The 20,083-nt window shown below is 41.2% G+C and overlaps 1 protein-coding gene across 1 annotated transcript in view; it reads right to left on the reverse strand.

Moving 5' to 3' along the window:
- Nucleotides 1-20,083, reverse strand: part of zmp:0000001114 (suppressor of tumorigenicity 14 protein homolog) — a 43,746-nt gene that overhangs the window by 15,398 nt on the left and 8,265 nt on the right. The window contains exons 2-9 of the mRNA XM_010885046.5: nucleotides 12,307-12,454; nucleotides 9,680-9,855; nucleotides 7,357-7,427; nucleotides 4,435-4,619; nucleotides 3,481-3,516; nucleotides 2,739-2,970; nucleotides 808-947; nucleotides 594-697 (exon numbers count right to left, since the gene is read on the reverse strand). Coding sequence (XP_010883348.1) covers nucleotides 594-697; nucleotides 808-947; nucleotides 2,739-2,970; nucleotides 3,481-3,516; nucleotides 4,435-4,619; nucleotides 7,357-7,427; nucleotides 9,680-9,855; nucleotides 12,307-12,454 — 1,092 coding nt within the window. The remainder of the gene's footprint in view (nucleotides 1-593; nucleotides 698-807; nucleotides 948-2,738; nucleotides 2,971-3,480; nucleotides 3,517-4,434; nucleotides 4,620-7,356; nucleotides 7,428-9,679; nucleotides 9,856-12,306; nucleotides 12,455-20,083) is intronic.

The following is a 20,083-nucleotide window of genomic DNA, read 5'->3' on the forward strand; positions in this document are numbered from 1 at the left end:
GAGATGGGTTTAACAGAGAGAGATGGGATTAACAGAGAGAGATGGGATTAACAGAGAGAGATGGGATTAACAGAGAGAGATGGGATTAACAGAGAGAGATGGGATTAACAGAGAGAGATGGGATTAACAGAGAGAGATGGGTTTTCACAGAGAGAGATGGGTTTTCACAGAGAGAGATGGGTTTTCACAGAGAGAGATGGGTTTTCACAGAGAGAGATGGGTTTTCACAGAGAGAGATGGGATTAACAGAGAGAGATGGGATTAACAGAGAGAGATGGGTTTAACAGAGAAAGATGGGTTTAACAGAGAGAGATGGGATTAACAGAGAGAGATGGGATTAACAGAGAGAGAGATGGGATTAACAGAGAGAGATGGGTTTAACAGAGAGAGATGGGATTAACAGAGAGAGATGGGATTAACAGAGAGAGATGGGATTACCAGTGATTTAGTGGTTCACAGAGAGAGGTGAGGGTGACAGAGAGAGATGGGTTTATCAGAGAGGTAACCAGTGATTTAGTGGTTCACAGAGAGAGGTGAGGGTGACAGAGACAAATGGGGGTTAACAGAGATGGCTGCGGGGCAGGGTCAAATACCTTGATGGTCCAATTGCAGTCCAGGGCTGGGGGGTAGAAGCTGGGGTAATGGGGGGAGCTGAAGTTTCCCTGAATATCACTCAGGATGCCTCCACAGTTTTTGGCTTAAAGGGGAACAGATGGGTCATTGTGTTAATTTAGTGAAAGCTGGATTGTTTGGCATTGTTGCTGTACCTGTTACAGGTGATGGGACAAATGTTTCATGCTAGCTTACATGTTGTTAGCGGGGTGATGGAGTAGTATGCCCTAAAACCAGGCCTCCGGACAGAGCTGTCTGTGACCAGGTTGATGAGCATGAGGTTACCAGATGACACCACCTCTAAGGGATTGGAAGGGGGCCTCTGACCACACTTCCTGTTGGACGATATTCATGCAGGAACAGGAGATGTCAACCAAAATCAAGGTTGGGCATCGCTGACAAGGTGAGACAACAATACATTTAACTGACAAAATATGACAGGCTTTAAAATAGGTGGTTAACATAACTGTCTAATCCTCTTGAAAATATTTTATTAAAGTACTTTGATAAGTACAATAATCACAACTGAAGTGTACTAATCTCAAAGCTAGTTGAGTATATATTTCTTGTGTTACTGGCCATTACTGGGGATCAAGTCTTGGTGGGTGATTAAAATGAAACTAAACCAAGCATACGAACATTGCTAACAACATTGCCTGATGTTCGAGGTTAAAGGCTTTTTAAAAACCAAACCTCCCTACGACTTACTATCCACCAAAATCCAACGACACCTGAAATCCCTAAACAACGTCTGTGGACCCACAGCATCAAATACAGCTATTAAAAGGAAGAAAAATAGCCCAGAATGAAAATCAATAGATCACTCTTGGTCACCCACCTCTCTCAGACACATGCCTGCTTGGCGACACAAAGACACACACGCATAGGTCGACACACACAAACATGCACAGGGACACACACACAAACACGCGCACAAACGACTCAGGCAACGTTTCAAAGTCAAACAGGTATATTAGTTAAAAGTGGGCTGTAGTGCCTGCTGGCCTCCGTACTCACAGGAGTGTGAATGCCGCTGCAAGAACGGCAATACATCTACCTGCAGCAGGCTAATGTCATTATAAACTATTGTATTATGGCTCTCATAAACCTGATGTCACCTTGAATGAAGCTCATGGGCTGAGCAGCAATATAAAAACACTATGCAACGCCTGGCAACCCAAATTTGTTTGGCGCTTGAAATTGCCTCCCGTGCAGCCACAGCCGATCGGCTGTCACGTGGCCACACAAGACGGAGAGTTGAGCCACCAACAGAGCCCACCAGCAACCAGCGGCTATTTAGCCACAGCAGCACAGCAGCCGTGTAATAGCCCTGGTAGATTGGAAAAGAGGGGCCCCTTTGAGCCAGCTGAATCTCCCAGAAGGTTCCCAATGTTAACAATGAAAGAGGACGTGCTGTGCTAAAATGCAGCAGGACCCAGACAAGCCACTGAAATCACCAAAGATGTCCACAGCATTCGCGACACACCTCAAAATATGTATTTTTTTTCTATTGTCATCTATTTTTATTGTCAGCTAAATACAAAATAGCATTTCAGTCTCTCCTGTCAAACTGTATTTCACACTTTCATCATCACACATGCTGTTATTGGTAGTGTGCATATCTTAGGAACCAAACAATACAATATTGGAAACTAGTAAGATGTGTCTTGGATGAATAATACAGTTTCTTCTGCTGAAAGAAAGCACGTTTCAGGTTCTGACTTTCTGCTTCGTTTCTCCACACTGTTAACATATCTATATTGATTGGAAACAAAACTACATTTTAGCAGCACTACAGCCTATCAATTTCACTAAGCTGAGACATCAGGTAAACCAGCTTCGATCCGACAGAGCCTATGTGTCTCACACAAACATGCAATCTTACAATCTAATTCCCTTGTCTGTATGCACCTGCCATTTAGAACGCTGATATTCAACTAGAGTTTATCTACGTTTTCCTTGGGCTGGTAAGAATATGTGTATTAGAAAAAACATTGGCTTGATTCTGCCTTTCTTATCACCATCCCTCCACAACAGTACAGGAAACCATGAAAACCACTACATTTTTTAAATATATAATTTATAATCATGAGCATCCTAACAGTACTTTTAGTGAGAAAACTCACTGAGTGATGGCCTGTGTCTCATCTGGGCTGAGGGAGTCGTAGATGAACACATAGTCATTGGAGCAGTCATCTTCTATATGGAAGTCGGAGAAACGGACTGAGATGACGTTCTGTTGTAAGGCTCGGATCTGCCACTGGCAGCGGGACTGGGACGGGTAAGGATTTGGAAAGCCTGGCGACTCAAAGCTCTGGACTGAAGTTTTAGCCTCCAACCGGAATAAACATTTATCGTCTGAAGAGGAGGCAATGAATGGCACATGAGACATCAGTAGTTGAGACATCCAAGTACAGATCAGACATCCCTGGTCACGTTACATGCTCAGGAAAAAAAACACTAGGTCTGGTGGTCCCAAAAATGTAAACACCAAGGGAGATACCACAGTGGAGAAACAGATGAATTCTGTGTTCTATGGCATCAGTCCAAATGTGATGTCGCTGTTAATCAGGTAGTATTGTCTGTTGGTGCATTTAATTTGAAACGAAACGTAACATCAGAACAACGCGTCAACACAGAGGGTAAACACAATTTGAGTGAAATAGGACAAATCCAATTTTTATTCAGTGGTCTGTGCATGTAATCTATAGCCAGGGATTTCAATCTCTTCATGGAGCAGCAGAAAGGCAAGCAGCACTATGTATCATTCGAGGCAGGCTTTTGTTATAGACTGGAAGCAGCCATTTGAACATCTAGCAGAAAATTACAGTGCCAAGTGATTGAAACAGGACACATGGGTTTACTCACCCTCCCTGGGGTTTCTCGCCATCCTAGGGTCTGTGCCTGGAGGAACATATGGAGGGGGAGGAAGTGAGCGGGAGGGAGAACGGAGACCGAAAAGAGAGAAGAGGGAAAGGAAAAATGAGATGGAAGGATGTCGGGTGGGTGGGTTAAGTAAAGGCTGAGTTTGGTTTGCACGTTTTCTGTCCCATTTCAATTCTTTGTACGCATTGCTTGTTAAGATTGCTGCAAATGGGCTGTCATTTTTGAATGCCTCGTCTCATCTTGCCCCATGGAGCCGAGCGATCCATCCATGTCTAACAGTCTGAAACAGCCACACCAAATCAAATGTAAAGAATTTATAGAGCAAAACTACTGTCTTATACAGCACAGTCAGCTTTTTGAATGATGACCATAACAGGAACAGAAGTAATGTGATTTTAGTGTAGACAGAATCTAGGAGAATAAGAGTGGCCAGGGAAAAACAGGCAGGTAGCTACAGGGCAGCCCAGGGGCCAGCTTGAGTAATTTCATTTAAAGAATCCAACTTAGAAATCCCCCTCAAACTATCATCTTATGAGGTGGGAGACATTTAGCTTGAGAGAAACAGTCCTAAATGGCACAAATCTGATCAGAGAGGAATGCTTGCGGAAGATGACACATTGCTCTTCAAAAATAATAAATAAAATAAAATGTTGTTCAAGTGAAGCCTATCATCCTCCTTAGAAGCTAATGGGGTATGCAGCCTTTTAATACAACCGAAAATAAAACCAGATGTTGCTAATCAATGTACCTGACAGCAGCTAATTTAAAAAAATGAGGAATGGAAGGTTTGGTTTGGAACTCAGCAAACTCTTGAAAAGGAAGGATGGTCACCGCTGTCTTAGTTCACACCCCAAGTCTATAAGACAGAAGCCATTCTCCCCAAGACATCCCACCCCTGGTTTCACCTTGACTTGGTGGTACTAATTGCTAACTCACGTGAGGCTGTAACTTCACTGATCTGGAGGTGCTGGCCGGAGCGCTTTCCCAGTTCTCTAAACTTTTTCTTCAACACATCTAGGATGCGATACTCAGAGAACAGTGGCAGGATCTCCAGGTCTGCCGCTGGGACGTCAAACATGATCCAGTAGTATGCCAGCACACCGTCACTAGAGAGAGAAGGGCTTGAAGGAGTAGAAAACCAAACTTAGCTCACTTGAAATTAGATGTTGTCCAATTTGGCTTAATTTGCAGTCATACATGTGCTTGTCAGACCAGCAGGTAATGGCTGCTGCAGCCATCAATTCACCATATACATTATTATTTACTGACAGTTCTTTAAGGCAGGGCTGCATGGCTCAGCATGTAGTCACCTCCAAAATGATCCACACACTCCATAAAGATTAGCAAATAAGGCTGAATAAAATGCATACAGGTAATGTGCTTTATTGTACTTTTCTCACAGGTGGACTGCATCAACGATTTCGAAAGATAAATATTGTATTATGCAACCATAACCCAAAACAATAATTAAAACCCCGACATAATAAAAATAATAAGCTGTAGGCTGTAAACCATGATCAAGATACCAGCCAGGGTAAACAGAAAAAGCATGTGTATAAGGGCTGCACAATTAATCAAATTATAATCGAAATTGCGATACTGACATCCAAATCACCAGTTAACCGACCTAAAGCTCACAAATAAATGAATGAGATGCGCTTCTCACCCGAGGCAACAGGCATGCATCTTACATCCGTAATAGTTTTGCTTGCGGGTGCTGTAGGTATTTTTGTAGATTACTTAAATACCTGGACTCCTTTTGTTTAAATATTTACGTTTTTCAGAGGTAGTTTAAGGTAACACTGCAATTGCTAGCGAAGACATCTACTTCAAGCTAGCGAGTGGCACCTATATACTGTCCCACATAGCATTATTAAAAGTTTTGGCGTCAATGTCCGTGTCTACAATGTGGGAGAAAATATTCCTCAAGGGTCGAGAAATTCTGCATAACCAGCTACAGTGAGGGCAAAAAATATTTGATCCCCTGCTGATTTTGTACGTTTGCCCACTAACAAAGAAATGATGAGTCTATAATTTTAATAGTAGGTTTATTTTAACAGTGAGAGACAGAATAACAAAACAAAAAATCCAGAAAAACGCATTTGTAAAAAAATAAATATATAAATTGATTTTAATGAGTGAAATAGGTATTCGACCCCTCTGCAAAACATGACTTAGTACTTGGTGGCAAAACCCTTGTTGGCAATCACAGAGGTCAGATGTTTCTTGTAGTTGTCCACCAGGTTTGCACACATCTCAGGAGGTATTTTATTCCACTCCTCTTTGCAGATCTTCTCCAAGTCATTAAGGTTTCGAGGCTGACGTTTGGCAACTAGAACCTTCAGCTCCCTCCACAGATGTTCTATGGGATTAAGATCTGTAGACTGGCTAGGCCCCTCCAGGACCTTAATGTGCTTCTTCTTGAGCCAATCCTTTGTTGCCTTGGCCGTGTGTTTTGGGTCATTGTCATGCTGGAATACCCATCTACAACCCATTTTCAATGCACTGGCCCAAGATTTGACGGTACATGGCCCCGTCCTTCGTCCCTTTGATGCGGTCAAATTGTCCTCTCCCCTTAGCAGAAAAACACCCCCAAAGCACAATGTTTCCACCTCCATGTTTGACGGTGGGGATGGTGTTCTTGGGGTCATATGCAGCATTCCTCCTCCTCCAAACATGGTGGGTTGAGTTGATGCCAAAGAGCTCGATTTTGGTCTCATCTGACAATAACACTTTCACCCAGTTCTCCTCTGAATCATTCAGATGTTCACTGGCAAACTTCAGACGGGCCTGTACATGTGCTTTCTTGAGCAGGGGGACTTGCGGGCGCTGCAGGACTTCAGTCCTTCATGGCGTAGTGTGTTACCAATTGTTTTCTTGGTGACTATGGTCCCAGCTGCCTTGATATCACTGACAAGATCCTCCAGTGTAGTTCTGGGCTGATTCCTCACCATTCTCATGATCACCGCAACTCCATGAGGTGACATGGAGCCCCAGAGAGGAGATTGATAGTTATTTTATGTTTATTCCATTTGCAAATTATTGCACCAACTGTTGTCACCTTCTCACCAAGCAGCTTGGCGATGGTCTTGTAGCCCATTCCAGCCTTGTGTAGGTCTACAATCTTGTCCCTGACATCCTTGGACAGCTCTTTGATCTTGGCCATGGTGGAGAGTTTGGAATCTGATTGATTGATTGCTTCTGTGGGCAGGTGTATTTTCCCTTTAAGAGTGTGCTCCTAATCCCAGCTCATTACCTGTATAAAATACACCTGGGAGCCAGAAATCTTTCTGATAGAGAGGGGATCAAATACTTATTTCACTAATTAAAATAATTTTTGTTATTCTGTGTCAGTTCAAATAAACCTACAATTAAAATTATGGACTGATCACTACATTGTCAGTGGGCAAACGTATAAAATCAGCAGTGGATTAAATACGTTTTTCCCCTCACTGAATGGCAACGGTACAAACATAGAAAACACAATTGTACTAAATGAGCAGTAAAAAGAGTTTGACACAGATTGCACATTCAAATTGGTAATAATAGAAAATACTGAACTTAATAGCACATTATGTAGGCTATCACCTACATTTCTTTGTGAGATTATCTATGCTGTTTACACCCATGTTTGAAAATCGCAAATCATAACCATAATTGCAATATTTGTCAAAATCATGCAGCCCTTATTATAGATTAATTGTAATACAATCTGTTGCACATACAAATTATGCCAATGGTATGATTCTATGGTCATCTGACAATGGGAGTATACAGGTTTATATTTGTATTTTATGAACAGTGACTACAGTTAATTACTAACATGCTGAAACTCCACATTCCAGAATTCTCTCCTACCTGAAGGCAGTCACCACAGACTTGGTGTAGTACTTGGAAAGGCGCTCAACTTGTTTGTAGTTGGTATCAAGCTGGAGAATAACCCAAACATAAAAATTGTAATCCAGTAGGTTACAGATGCAGTCTGGGTTGATTAGTCTATTTTTCAAAAACTCCCATTTTGGGCTGGATGTATGTCCAAAATCTATACGTGTAATCACAAATATACCTCAGTTAGCCATGACTTTCCAAGTTTGAATCCAAGCGGTTTTGATGACAATGAGCATATAGCAACACATTCAGTGGGGAGAACAAGTATTTGATACACTGCCGATTTTGCAGGGTTTCCCACTTACAAAGCATGATTTTTAAGTAATTAATTGGCATTTTATTGCATGACATAAGTATTTGATACATCAGAAAAGCAGAACTTAATATTTGGTACAGAAACCTTTGTTTGCAATTATAGAGATCACACATTTCCTGTAGTTCTTGACCAGGTTTGCACACACTGCAGAAGGGATTTTGGCCCACTCCTCCATACAGACCTCCTCCAGATCCTTCAGGTTTCGGGGCTGTCGCCGGGCAATACAGACTTGCAGCTCCCTCCAAAGATTTTCTATTGGGTTCAGGTCTGGAGACTGGTCTCCAGGACCTTGAGATGCTTCTTACGGAGCCACTACTTAGTTGCTCTGGCTGTGTGTTTTGGGTCGTTGTCATGCTGGAAGACCCAGCCACGACCAATCTTCAATGCTCTTACTGAGGGAAGGAGGTTGTTAGCAAAGATATCACGATACATGGCCCCATCCATCCTCCCCACAATACAGTGCAGTCGTCCTGTCCCCTATGCAGAAAAGTATCCCCAAATTTTTTTTCCAGCTCCATGCTTCATGGTTGGGATGGTGTTCTTGGGGTTGTACTCATCCTTCTTCCTCCAAACACGGCGAGTGGAGTTAAGACCAAAAAGCTCTATTTTTGTCTCATCAGACCACATGACCTTCTCCCATTCCTCCTCTGGATCATCCAGATGGTCATTGGCAAACTTCAGAATGGATTTTAATCCATGACGGCTTAGTGTGTTACTAATGGTTTTCTTCGAGACTGTGGTCCCATCTCTCTTCAGGTCATTGACCAGGTCCTGCCGTGTAGTTCTGGGTTGATCCCTCACCTTCCTCATGATCATTGATGCCCCACGAGTTGAGATCTTGCATGGAGCCCCAGACTGAGGGAGATTGACCGCCATCTTGAACTTCTTCCATTTTCTAATAATTGCGCCAACAGTTGTTGCCTTCTCACCAAGCTGCTTTATTATTGTCCTGTAGCCCATCCCAGCCTTGTGCAGGTCTACAATTTCATCCCTGATGTCCTTACACAGCTCTCTGGTCTTGGCCATTGTGGAGAGGTTGGCGTCTGTTTGATTGAGTGTGTGGACAGGTGTATTTTATACAGGTAACCAGTTCAAACAGGTGCAGTTAATACAGGTAATGAGTAGAGAACAGGAGGGCTTCTTAAAGAAAAACTAACAGGTCTGTGAGAGACGGAATTCTTACTGGTTGGTAGGTGATCAAATACTTATGTCATGCAATAAAATGCTAATTAATTATTTTAAAATCATACAATGTGATTTTCTGGATTTATTTTTTAAGATTCTGTCTTTCACAGTTGAAGAGTACCTTCTACATGCTTTGTAAGTAGGAAAACCTTGCAAAATCAGCAGTGCATCCAATACTTGTTCTCCCCACTGTATATTACCAATTGCAAGTAGACTGACATCATGCATAATGAAACTGATTATGACAGTGTACTGGCTTGTTCTAAATGTTTTATGAACTGCTGTTTTAAATATTTGGCCAGAATCTGAGCACACCCCAAAGAATCAGCAAACAGCCTACTGGTTAGTAGGTAGCTACAGATTCAGCAAGCTATTATGATCTGATGTTTTTCAAATTTTATTTGATATCTTACATCGTTGTTTTCTTGAGCTATGTTTTCTTTCCTAATGGTTAGAGTAACTAATGATTTTTGCACTAGGAGCATTCAATAACCTTTGTAGCATAAGAGGTTTTACTTCGACGCAAACGCTGATTGTCGTAATGTTAATTTATTTGTTTGATTACAGACAACCGATACAACAATGGAACTGGGCTCTTATGGCAAAGGGGGAAGAGTTTAACTAGGGTATTGGGCCAGTCATTCATTTACACCTAAAAAAATAATTTACAGATCTGACAAGACTATAAAGGCATCTGTCACTTTTGTCTGTATATTTGACCCCCTCAGAAGAAACCTACAGTCAGCTATTGAACACAACATAACCAGGGCAGAGCATCGGAGTCAAACTCACAAGAATTTCAAGGTCATCTGCCAGGTCTTTAAACTCGGTGGTGTTGGGGTCCTCCAGCTTTGGGTCATAGGGCAGGTTATCCAGCTTCATATGGCCACTAAACATTCGCTGTGCTGGGACACGCTGCCTACTTAGGGCAGCCTCGAATCGGGTAGCCTCGAACTCCTTGCCTTTGACTGGGGGGGGGGGGAGAAAGTAATTTAATACAATTCTACAAGAAACACCAATAACTATTAAACCTTCAAAGAAGGTTAATAACTGCTTCTATGCCACTTTGATCAATAGAGAACAAAAGTGATTTAGGAGAATTGGTAGTTTGTTTATCTGATCCGGCCATAGCGTGTATCTGCTTTTCTGTCAGGCTATTTATTCCGCATCTTGCTACTTTAATGAATTATTAATGACAACCAAATGGAGGCCTGTTGAGACAGGGAGACGTCAGTGGCAAATTAGATATGAAAAATGTTCCACTCATTTCAGATATTTATATCAAACAATTAGGCTTTCAAAGAAACAGTCAGGTAGTGTTCCACTGTGGGGCTAATATGAAATCCCCTGCCTGTGTTCTGTAGATGACAGGTTTCGATTTTCCATTTACAATTGGAAGGACTGTCAATTACGAACCAAGTCTTTCCATGAGCATAAAAAACCCATTTAGCTCTGTTCACGTTTCAGCAATTAACAATACAAAAAAGAAATGATTTAAAAAGCATTCGGCAAGTGCGCAATGGAACTAATTAACATTTTGTTCTGTTAGTGCCTCAATTTCATACGGTGTAAATACGGTCTTCATTATCACTTACCTACACACCATACCATACTCTACACTTAATAGGATATTTAATTAATTTATGATGTACAACCACCTTTTCCAAAAAGTTGGGATGCTGAGTAAAATGCAAATAAACAGAATGTAACAATGTGCAAGTCATTTATCCCTATATTTTATTGAAAATAGTACAAAGACAACATATCAAATGTTGAAACTGAGAAATGTTATTGTTTTGGGAAAAATACATGCCCATTTTGAATTTGATACCAGCAACACATTTCAGAAATGTTGGGAAAGGGGCATATTTTCCATTGTGTAGCATCACCTGTACTCTGTAACAGTTTGGGAACTGACGACACCAACTGCAGTAGTTTTGAAAGTGAAATGATACAGGATTTCAGCTGCTCAACAGCTCAGGGTCTCCTTCGTCATATTTTACGTTTCATAATTTACCAAATGTTTTCAGGGGGTAAAAAATCTGGACTGCAGGCAACTTTGCACTTCTAGACATTAAAATAGTTGACCTTGCTGAGCATTGATGGACAGCAGTCTTCAAGTCATGCCAAACATTGAAGAGTGAATGTCTCTTTCTTATTGAGTGAGAGAGTGACTGCCTGACTACCCCTTGTTAAATAGCGTAGTGGTTAGAGATGCAGACCTGCAACTAATAGGTCCCGCATTCAAATCTCGTCACAGTCAAAACAAATTATGCATTAGGATTTGTTCTATGTAGACAAAAACTTTGCTGGCTATAACCTTCAGTATCTACATTATTGTAAGCCTAAAATAACTGTTTATATTGCGACTATTTCTGGTGGATTGTCAAGGTACGCATCCGTGCATGATTTTTGCGGTAATAAAGGCTAGATCAAAACCCCTTGGGCAGTAAAATTGTACAGGTTTCCACGTTTCTCTCGTCTTTTCACTTGATAAAAAGTCAGGTTATCATCACCTATATTGATAGTTATTGTATCAATATCATTCACGAATGAAAGAAAAACACTTTGGCGCCATGAAATAGCTTTGGCTGTGTTAAGTTCAAGTAGTAAGTTAGATACTAGTAAGCCCATTACTGGCTAATGAGCTGTTAAAACGGCCAGTGGCAAAAGCCATACATTTCATACATGCTATTTGTGGTGGAGGGAAACTTAATAAGAAACAAAATATTCAAACTTGGCATGATGTTAACGCGTGACAAAATGATCTAACGTCGAGATGATATACCAACACTGTACAAGCGTATAGCGCCGCGGTGTAGGGGTTAATGCCACAGCCACTCATGTGGGAGACCAGAGTTCGAATCCAGTGTGGGTGGTAATAACCATGTTTTTCCCATTTAATTTAAAGTCTGAACTAGGCTTGCATGGTTCTTTTCTGGTTTATTTGATTTAGGTCAGGGCTCTAATCAGGCCACTCAAGTTTAAATTTGTATTCCTTAGCTTCTGCATTCCATTTTAATATCCCCAGGTGCTTCAGATCATTGTCATGTTGAAAAGTGAACTTGGATCTCAGTTTCAGCTTTCCTGCAGAGGGCAGCAGGTTTTTACTCTATTCTGTGGCTTTCCAAAACTTAGATCTTTAGTTCCTTCGAATGGCCCTTGGTGCTCATGGTTGAGTATTTCTGTTGCAGTTTACCCAAAAAGAGGGAACCCACAGGAACTGTAGGTTCCTACTTTATTATTTATTGCATGTATTTGCAGGGGTCCAACAGTGAGTTTGAAATAATGGGGGGCCATTTTTATATTGTTCTTATTATTTGGAGGGGGTACCAATTAAGACCAACATTGGCGGCCACGTCCCCCTTTTTTATAACCTTATATTTTAGTCTTAAACAGGGCACAACATTTTTACTCACTAACAAACAGCCAGATTAGGAATCCTGTCACAGCTGCCAGGATAAGCAGAGCGATGAGGACTCCAACTATGACTCCAGTCCTCTTCTTTGATGCCATCTTCTCTTTGTTATCCAGAAAGGTAACCTGCTCATGCTGCCTGTTCAGCCCCTAGTTAGGTAGAGGTAGAGAGCCAGATAGACATATAGACAGATAGACATACAGACAGATACAGAAAGAAAGACATACAGAAAGACAGACACAGAAAAAGGTTTGTAAAGGAATATACTGTTTTGCAGGTTCTATGTTGAGATTCCTTAACAAGTATACACTGATCAGCCATAATATTATGGCCACCTGCCTAATATTGTGTAGGTCTCCCTTTTGCTGCCAAAAGAGCCCTGACCCGTAGAGGCATGGACACCACTAGACCTCTTAGGTGTGCTGTGGTATCTGGTACCAAGACGTTTGCAGTTGCGAGGTGGGGCCTCCGTGGATCGGACCGGTTTGTCCAGCACATCCCACAGATGTTCGATTGGATTGAGATCTGGGGAATTTGAAGGCCAATTCAACACCTTGAACTCTTTGTTGTGTTTCTTAAACCATTCCTGAACCATTTCTGTTTTGTGGCAGGGCACATTATACTGCTGAAAGAGGCTAATGCCATCAGGGAACAGCGTTGCCATGAAAGGGTGCATATGGTTTGCAACAATGCTCAGGTAGGTGGTACGTGTCAAAGTAACATCCACATGAATGGTGGGACCCCAGGTTTTCCAGCAAAACATTGCCCAAAGCATCACACTGCCTCAGGCCGACTTGCCTCTTTCCCATAGTGCATCCTGGTGCCATGTGTTCTCCAGGTAAGCAACGCTTTGGCTCTTGTCAAAGTCGCTCAGATCCTTACGCTTGCTCATTTCTCCTGCTTCTAACACATCAACTTTGAGGACAGAATGTTCACTAGCTGCCTAATATATCCCACACACTGACAGGTGCCATGATAACAAGATTATCAGTGTTATTCTCTTCACCTGTCAGTGGTCATAATGTTATGGCTGATCTGTGATTTTACTTGTTAGTAATTCCAGAGTGACTTCCCGCAGTGAGTGAATGCATTTATAATCATACCGGCTATATGGGAATGGAACACACAACACTAACAGTGCAAGCACCATTCTCAACCATGAGCTACATGGAACCAAAGGCATTCAAACACAAGAGAAGGCAGCACTAAAGAACATCAGTACTGAAAAGAAAAAAAAAAGAAAAGAAAACACTAAATGAACAATGTAAACACTATATAGAAGGAATAGACAAATAAACTTAAATTACACTAAATACAGCAGGAGACAGAGTTTTTTTGGGGAAGATTAGGCAGGGGAATTAATCAGAGAGCAAAGTTAATTCCATTATTGATGGAGTGAAGTGAGTTTTAGGCTTGACAGTCTTTTGTTCCAACATTGATAGCAGCAAACTGAAATGAACATTTTCTAAAGGACACTTATGCTTTAGGAGTGACCATAGTGAGAAATCCACTAGAAAACCGATGTAAGCAAAGACTGGCGGGCCATTTACCTAAGAGACTTGCAAATAAGTACCATTGCTCCAGTAATGAGCCACTTATAGGCGCCAGTTATAAAGCAGATGTGCTAAGGCAGTGTGGTACTGTAGATTAAATCAAATGTATTTACAAGCTTTTAGTGGAAAGCTGAAAGACTTTCACTTTTGTTGAAGATTGACAGGATTGTCATTTTTACAAGTGTATACTTGGCAGCGGGGGTGAAGCAGGCCAACTTTAGAATAAATGTTGGTAATACGCATATTGAATGAGTGAGAAGCCAAGCAAAAGGCCAAGAGATTTGTAGATTAAGGTTTTTTTTCTGCAATAGAAACCCTTAGGCAGGCCATCTAAAAAATATTTTGGCCCGTCTAATGAGAAATTCAGAAAATTCTACTAATAGTGATTAAGTATTTTCAGTAAGCCAACTCTGAGACTCCACTCCCCCCAAAAAAGCATGATTATTTCAAGCAATTAATCTACAGCAAGGAGGCGAGTGATAGCAACATAATGAACAGGGCATTTCCTTTGTTATGGATTTATTATAAATGGCCTTGGCATTTTTGCTGGATTGCTCAAAATGATTGGCTGGCTACTAAGCCAACAATAGCGTTGCATCCTATCATCCCTCGATCTGCTAATGCCTTTTCCCTATTTTACTTTTGATTCTGTTTCTCCTACTGTCCGCCTCTGGACATCATACTTCTTTCACAGTTCCCTTTCCTCCAGGCCAGCCAAGCAGTTCACCCCCAACCCGCTGTCTAATTGAGTCCCTGCAAGCTTATATCAGATTGCTCTGGGCAGCTGAGCAAAAATGGATGAAAACAAAAATATCCAGGAGACCAATCATCCATTTACCTTCTTGTTACTACTTTGCCATGCTCTCCATACATTGCAAAAGCCGCAATAACTTCAAATTTCAAGCTTTCTCAAACCTTCACCTCTACCTTCCCTCAAGAAAATGACTTTGTCAACCACTTCATAGCATCCGCAGCTCATTCACTCTGGATAGTGAGTTCCCTGGTCCCTCACACGCCAAAAGTGTATATGCATTTATTTACCCCACTTCCTGTAGATGAGATCCTGCAAAGACTCAAGTCCTGTTGCCCAATCAACCCCCATCCCCTTACTTCAGAAATATTCTACCATTCTTCACCAACCCATCGATGTAAACTCACTGTGTCCCATATGACTTCACGCTGGCCAGACACTACCCTCCTCAAGAAATCAGCACTTCTGAAGGGACACTGTATTATGCCCCTCAGATTGATCTCCACGACCCAAACTAGTCGGAAAGGTCACTTAAACAAGACCGCTCGGCTCTGACACAAAGGATCTACAGGGTCATCTAAAAAATTTAGAAAAATGTTGTTCTGTAATTCAAATCAAAAAGTGACACAATCACATATTCTAGATTACACTAAGTGAAACATTTCAAGCCTTTTTTGTTTCAATCTTGATGATTACAGCTTACAGCTCATGGAATTCAAAAATCCAGTATCTCAAAATATTAAAATAAAAAATGTATAATACAGAAATGTCAAATTTAGAAGAGCTCCAATCAGCTAATTAACTCAAAACACCTGCAAAGATTTCCTAAGTATGTTAATTTATGCACTCAATACTTGGTCGGGGCTCATTTTGCGTGAATTACTGCATCAGTGTAGCGTGGAATGGAGGCAATCAACCTGTGGCACTTGTGAAGTGTTATGGAAGCCCAGGCTGCTTTGATGACTGCCTTAAGCTTGCCTGTGTTGTTGGGTCTGGTGTATCTCACTTTCCTCTTGACAATACCCCATAGATTCTCTATGGGGTTCAGGTCAGTCGAGATGGCTTGCCAATCAAGCACAGTAATACCATGGGCAGCAAACCAGTTACCAGTCATTTGGCACTGTGGACAGGTGCCAAGTCCTGCTGGAAAAGGAAATCAGCATCTCCATAAAGCTTGTCAGCAGATGGAAGCATGAAGTGCTCTAAAATCTCCTGGTAGATGGCTACATTGACTCTGTACTTGATAAAACACAGTGGACAAACACCGGTAGATGACACGGCACCCCAAATCACTGACTGTGGAAAATTCTTACTAGACTTCAAGCAACTTGGATTCTGTGCCTCTCCACTCTTCCTCCAGACTCTGGGACCTTGATTTCCAAATGAAAATGCAAAATGTACTTTCATCTGAAGTGAGGACTTTAGACCACTGAGCAACGGTCCAGTTCTTTTTCTCCTTCGCCCAGGTAAGATGCTTCTGATATTGCCTTTGATTCAGGATTGGCTTGACAATAGGAATGCGACATTTGTAGCCCATTTCCTGGACACAATTTTGTGTGGTGGCTCTTGATTAACTGACTCCAGCCTCAGTCCACTCCTTGTGAAGCTTCCCCAAATTCTTGAATCTGCTTTGCTTGACAATCCTCTCAAGCCTGCAGTCATCCCTGCTGCTTGTGCACCTTTTCCTACCACACTTTTCCCTTCCAGTCAACCTTCCATGAATATGCTTTGATACAGCACTCTGCAGACAGCCAGCCCTTTCAGCAATGATATGTGACTTACCCTCCTCGTGGAGGGTGTCAATGGGTGTCTTCTGGACAACTGTCAAGTCAGCAGTCTTCCACATGATTGTGGTTGTGTGTACTGGAGGCTCAGAGAGTCAATTAGCTGATTAGAACTCTTCTCAGGTTGATATTTCTGTATTGTAAATGTTTTGTTCAGAATATTTTGAGATACTGGATTTTTGATTTCCATGAGCTGTAAGCCATAATCATCAAGATTGAAACAAAAAAGGCTTCAAATGTTTCACTTTATATGCAATGAATCTAGAATATATGACGGTGTCACTTTTTGATTCGAATTACGGAAAAAGTGAACTAATATCCACAATATTTATATTTTTTTAGATGCACCTGTATAAACTGCCCAAGCTGACTATCTCTCTGTTCAGCTGTCGTCCACACTGATCAGACCCTCCTTTGCACTAACTGAGGGATGGGTGTTTCAGGCTCGGCACTCTTGGACTGCATCCTATCTGGCAGGCCGATCCTATAAAGGGAAGTGGAGAGTATCAGGGTTTGACAGGAGAGAGCTCATCTTGTCTCCACGGAAAGCTAAACTCATGATTACTTTTTTGAAATACAATAGTGTCAGACCTACCAAAGAGGCGTGACGAGATTTGGAGGTACGGCCTTGCGAGACTAATGCCAATGATAGAACTTTTTCTATCATTGGCAAGGAATAACAATTATTTATATAAAAAAGTTATGTTCTATCACAACCAAAACACAAAATTGAGGAAGCATATTTGATTGTGGTATATACCATAGGAATTTCATCATAAAATTCAGTTTCAGGTTTTAAAAATGTAAAAATGCATATGGTATGTACCAGAACCAATTTGGGTTCCCCAATGTTGAGTTTCTCTGTGACAGAACATTTGTCTTTTTATTTCACAAAGTTCTATCAAATCATTTTAATGGGGGAAGAGCAATATAACCAGAGGACGCCACACTTGAGTTAACTCAACCCTGCTCTACCTGAGTGAGAGAGTTGTGCGCATAGAAAGACAGTCCAAAAATTACTTCTAGCCATATAATCAAAATTTTTGTTTTCATTTGTTATTACTGCCTTTTAATACTATGTTTTCGGACATTGATCAAAATGTCTGTCAAAAAGACGTAACAACAGCTTAATCTTTCAGCTACTGCTTTAGGAATGTTTATTTGGATCCCCATTTGCTTTAGCCCTAGCAGCAGCTATGTGTTCCTGGGGAACGCAGAAAACAGATGACAAAAATTTGGGTAGACTGAGTGTGTGCGCAAGTCCATGCGTGGAATTGTATATGTGCACGTGAGTTTGAGTAAGAGTGTGTGTACATCTCTCCTCACTTCCAAATCAAACATTCATTACCATATGTAGAAAAAAAAAATATATATATATATATATTTTTTTTTTTTTTTTAATGACACAAGAAATTACCAAATAGGTTGGGCCAGCCTGCTATGTATCAGCCAGTTGATGGATTGGTGGATGGAGGGTGAATTGCATAAGTCAAACAAATGTGTACTAAACAAATATGACACAAAATGTAGTGTTCCACCAGTGTTTCATGATTGGAAATAAATGGTCCTAGAAATTATCCACTACATTTTATGCAGACATTTTACATTCATGTAATTTCTACTGACTGATTTTCATACACAAACAACAACTCAAATAACTTAGAAATTGTATGTGTTTTGTGTTGATATTTGTTTTAATTATAGATTAAATATATTTAATTCCATGAAGTCAGATATTGTATAGTATTGATTTCTACAACATTGAAAAATTCCCTCACAAAATGAAAAGCCTAGACCAAATATTTGGCATGTTGAAACAGGCAGAAAATGAATCATGCTGTCAAAACTGGCCAAACTCGTTCAGTGACCTGAGAAAACAGACTGCACTGCAGACCTCCTTGACACTTTCTACATGCACCACCTTCTCTAAGAAACAGGAAACTGTGAGCAAGTAATAGATGACATCGTCAACGCTACCATCTAGCCACTGCTTCACGACCTCATGTGTTATAGTGACTAATAGATGTACTTTATAGTGACTATCCATACTAGCCCCAATCTCTCTCTCTCTACAGAGAGCTTCAGTATGAAGGGTAAAGCTCAGGGCACACCTGGAGCATAGGCTAAGATCTATGGGCCCTGTCTGCGCTGGTTGTAGCGTGTCCAAGCCCTTTTCCGAAGGTTAATAATTACCACACACACAATTGTCTGTGTGCCTGTGGCCCAGCATAGAAAGGGCTCTGGTCCATCATTAGGGATGGGGGAATTGCTTCGGTATTAAATCAATTTGTCAGATGTGCCACCCTTAAGATGGGGGCTCAATTACACTGGTACAGATGATAACTCATGGCAATTAAGAACCATTCTTACCATGCTCCGGCTTTCACACATGCCTTTTAATTGGAATTTCTAACAGCAATCATAGCCTGGAATTAAGGGAATCATTATGGACCAGGTCAGTAAGCGCTCAGGGGTCCCTTTTTATCAGTCACTCTGATCACAGCCTAATAAAACCATTACATGTTCTTTGTCATAGCCCCTCTCTCACCATCTCTGTGTGCTACAACAAAAATACCACTCACTCCTGATCTATCCATTTGTGAAAGGTGTGCAGGATGTTATTCCAATTACAGGCATCAGTGTGGTGTCCTATGATTACACAGGAAATGGTGTAGAATGCAGGAGACACACGTAGAAGCACACTCACTGACAGTACCACCAGAGCAAATCAAACACTATCATAGGATTTTACCTGAAATATACCACAACAGTATAATTGGTGAACATTACAAACACAGGCATGACAATTTAAGACCCATGATATATGAGCTGATTGTCTAATGTAATGCATACTAAGAGTAGTCAGGCTTTCAAACAAGTAACATTTGGTCAAACCAGTTTGACTGGTGGATTATGAGCCTTTCTGTAAGGGTGGTTCAGAAAGGTAGCTTAGTATAAAACAAGCCTCTTTTCACACAACCATTTGATATGAGTACTTTGTGGGTTTTCATACTGTATAGTCAAATTACATGCCGTTGTTTCAGCAGTTTTAACCCCCCCACCTCTGGAATAAATTTCCAGAGGAAACACTAAACTGCACCATAGATAACCAGGGGTTTTAATTATTAAAAAGGTCAAAAAAATTACCAATAGTCACAATGGTCATAACTGAGCAGGAGGACAAATACATTAGAGTGCCTAGTTTGAGAAACAGATGCCTCACAGGTCCTCAGCAGGCAGCTTCATTAAATAGTACCCGCAAAATTCCAGTGTCAACGCAAAGACCAACTAAGCGCAAACCAGATGGGATGGCATATCTCTACAGAATGCTGGTTGAGTATGGCTTGAATACTAAATAACTTACAGTGTCACTAGCATAGCACCCCCATAGCATCACACCTTCTCCTCCCGGTAGAAACCACACAAGCGGAGATTATCTGTTCACCCACTCACAAAGACACAGGAGTTGGAACCAAGAATCTCAAATTTGGACTCATCAGACCAAAGGACAGATTTCCCCCGGTCTATTGCCCATTTCTTGTGTGTCTTGGCCCAAGTAAGTCTCTTCTTATTGGTGCACTTCAGTAGATTTTTTTCAGCAATTCAACCATAAAAGGGCTGATACTCATTCAGGCTGATTACGGTTGGTAAGTGGTCCCTTTGATTGATGCTTGGCAATGTGGGTGGATT

Source organism: Esox lucius, chromosome 20 (genome assembly GCF_011004845.1).
Source record: "Esox lucius isolate fEsoLuc1 chromosome 20, fEsoLuc1.pri, whole genome shotgun sequence".
NCBI lineage: Eukaryota > Metazoa > Chordata > Actinopteri > Esociformes > Esocidae > Esox > Esox lucius.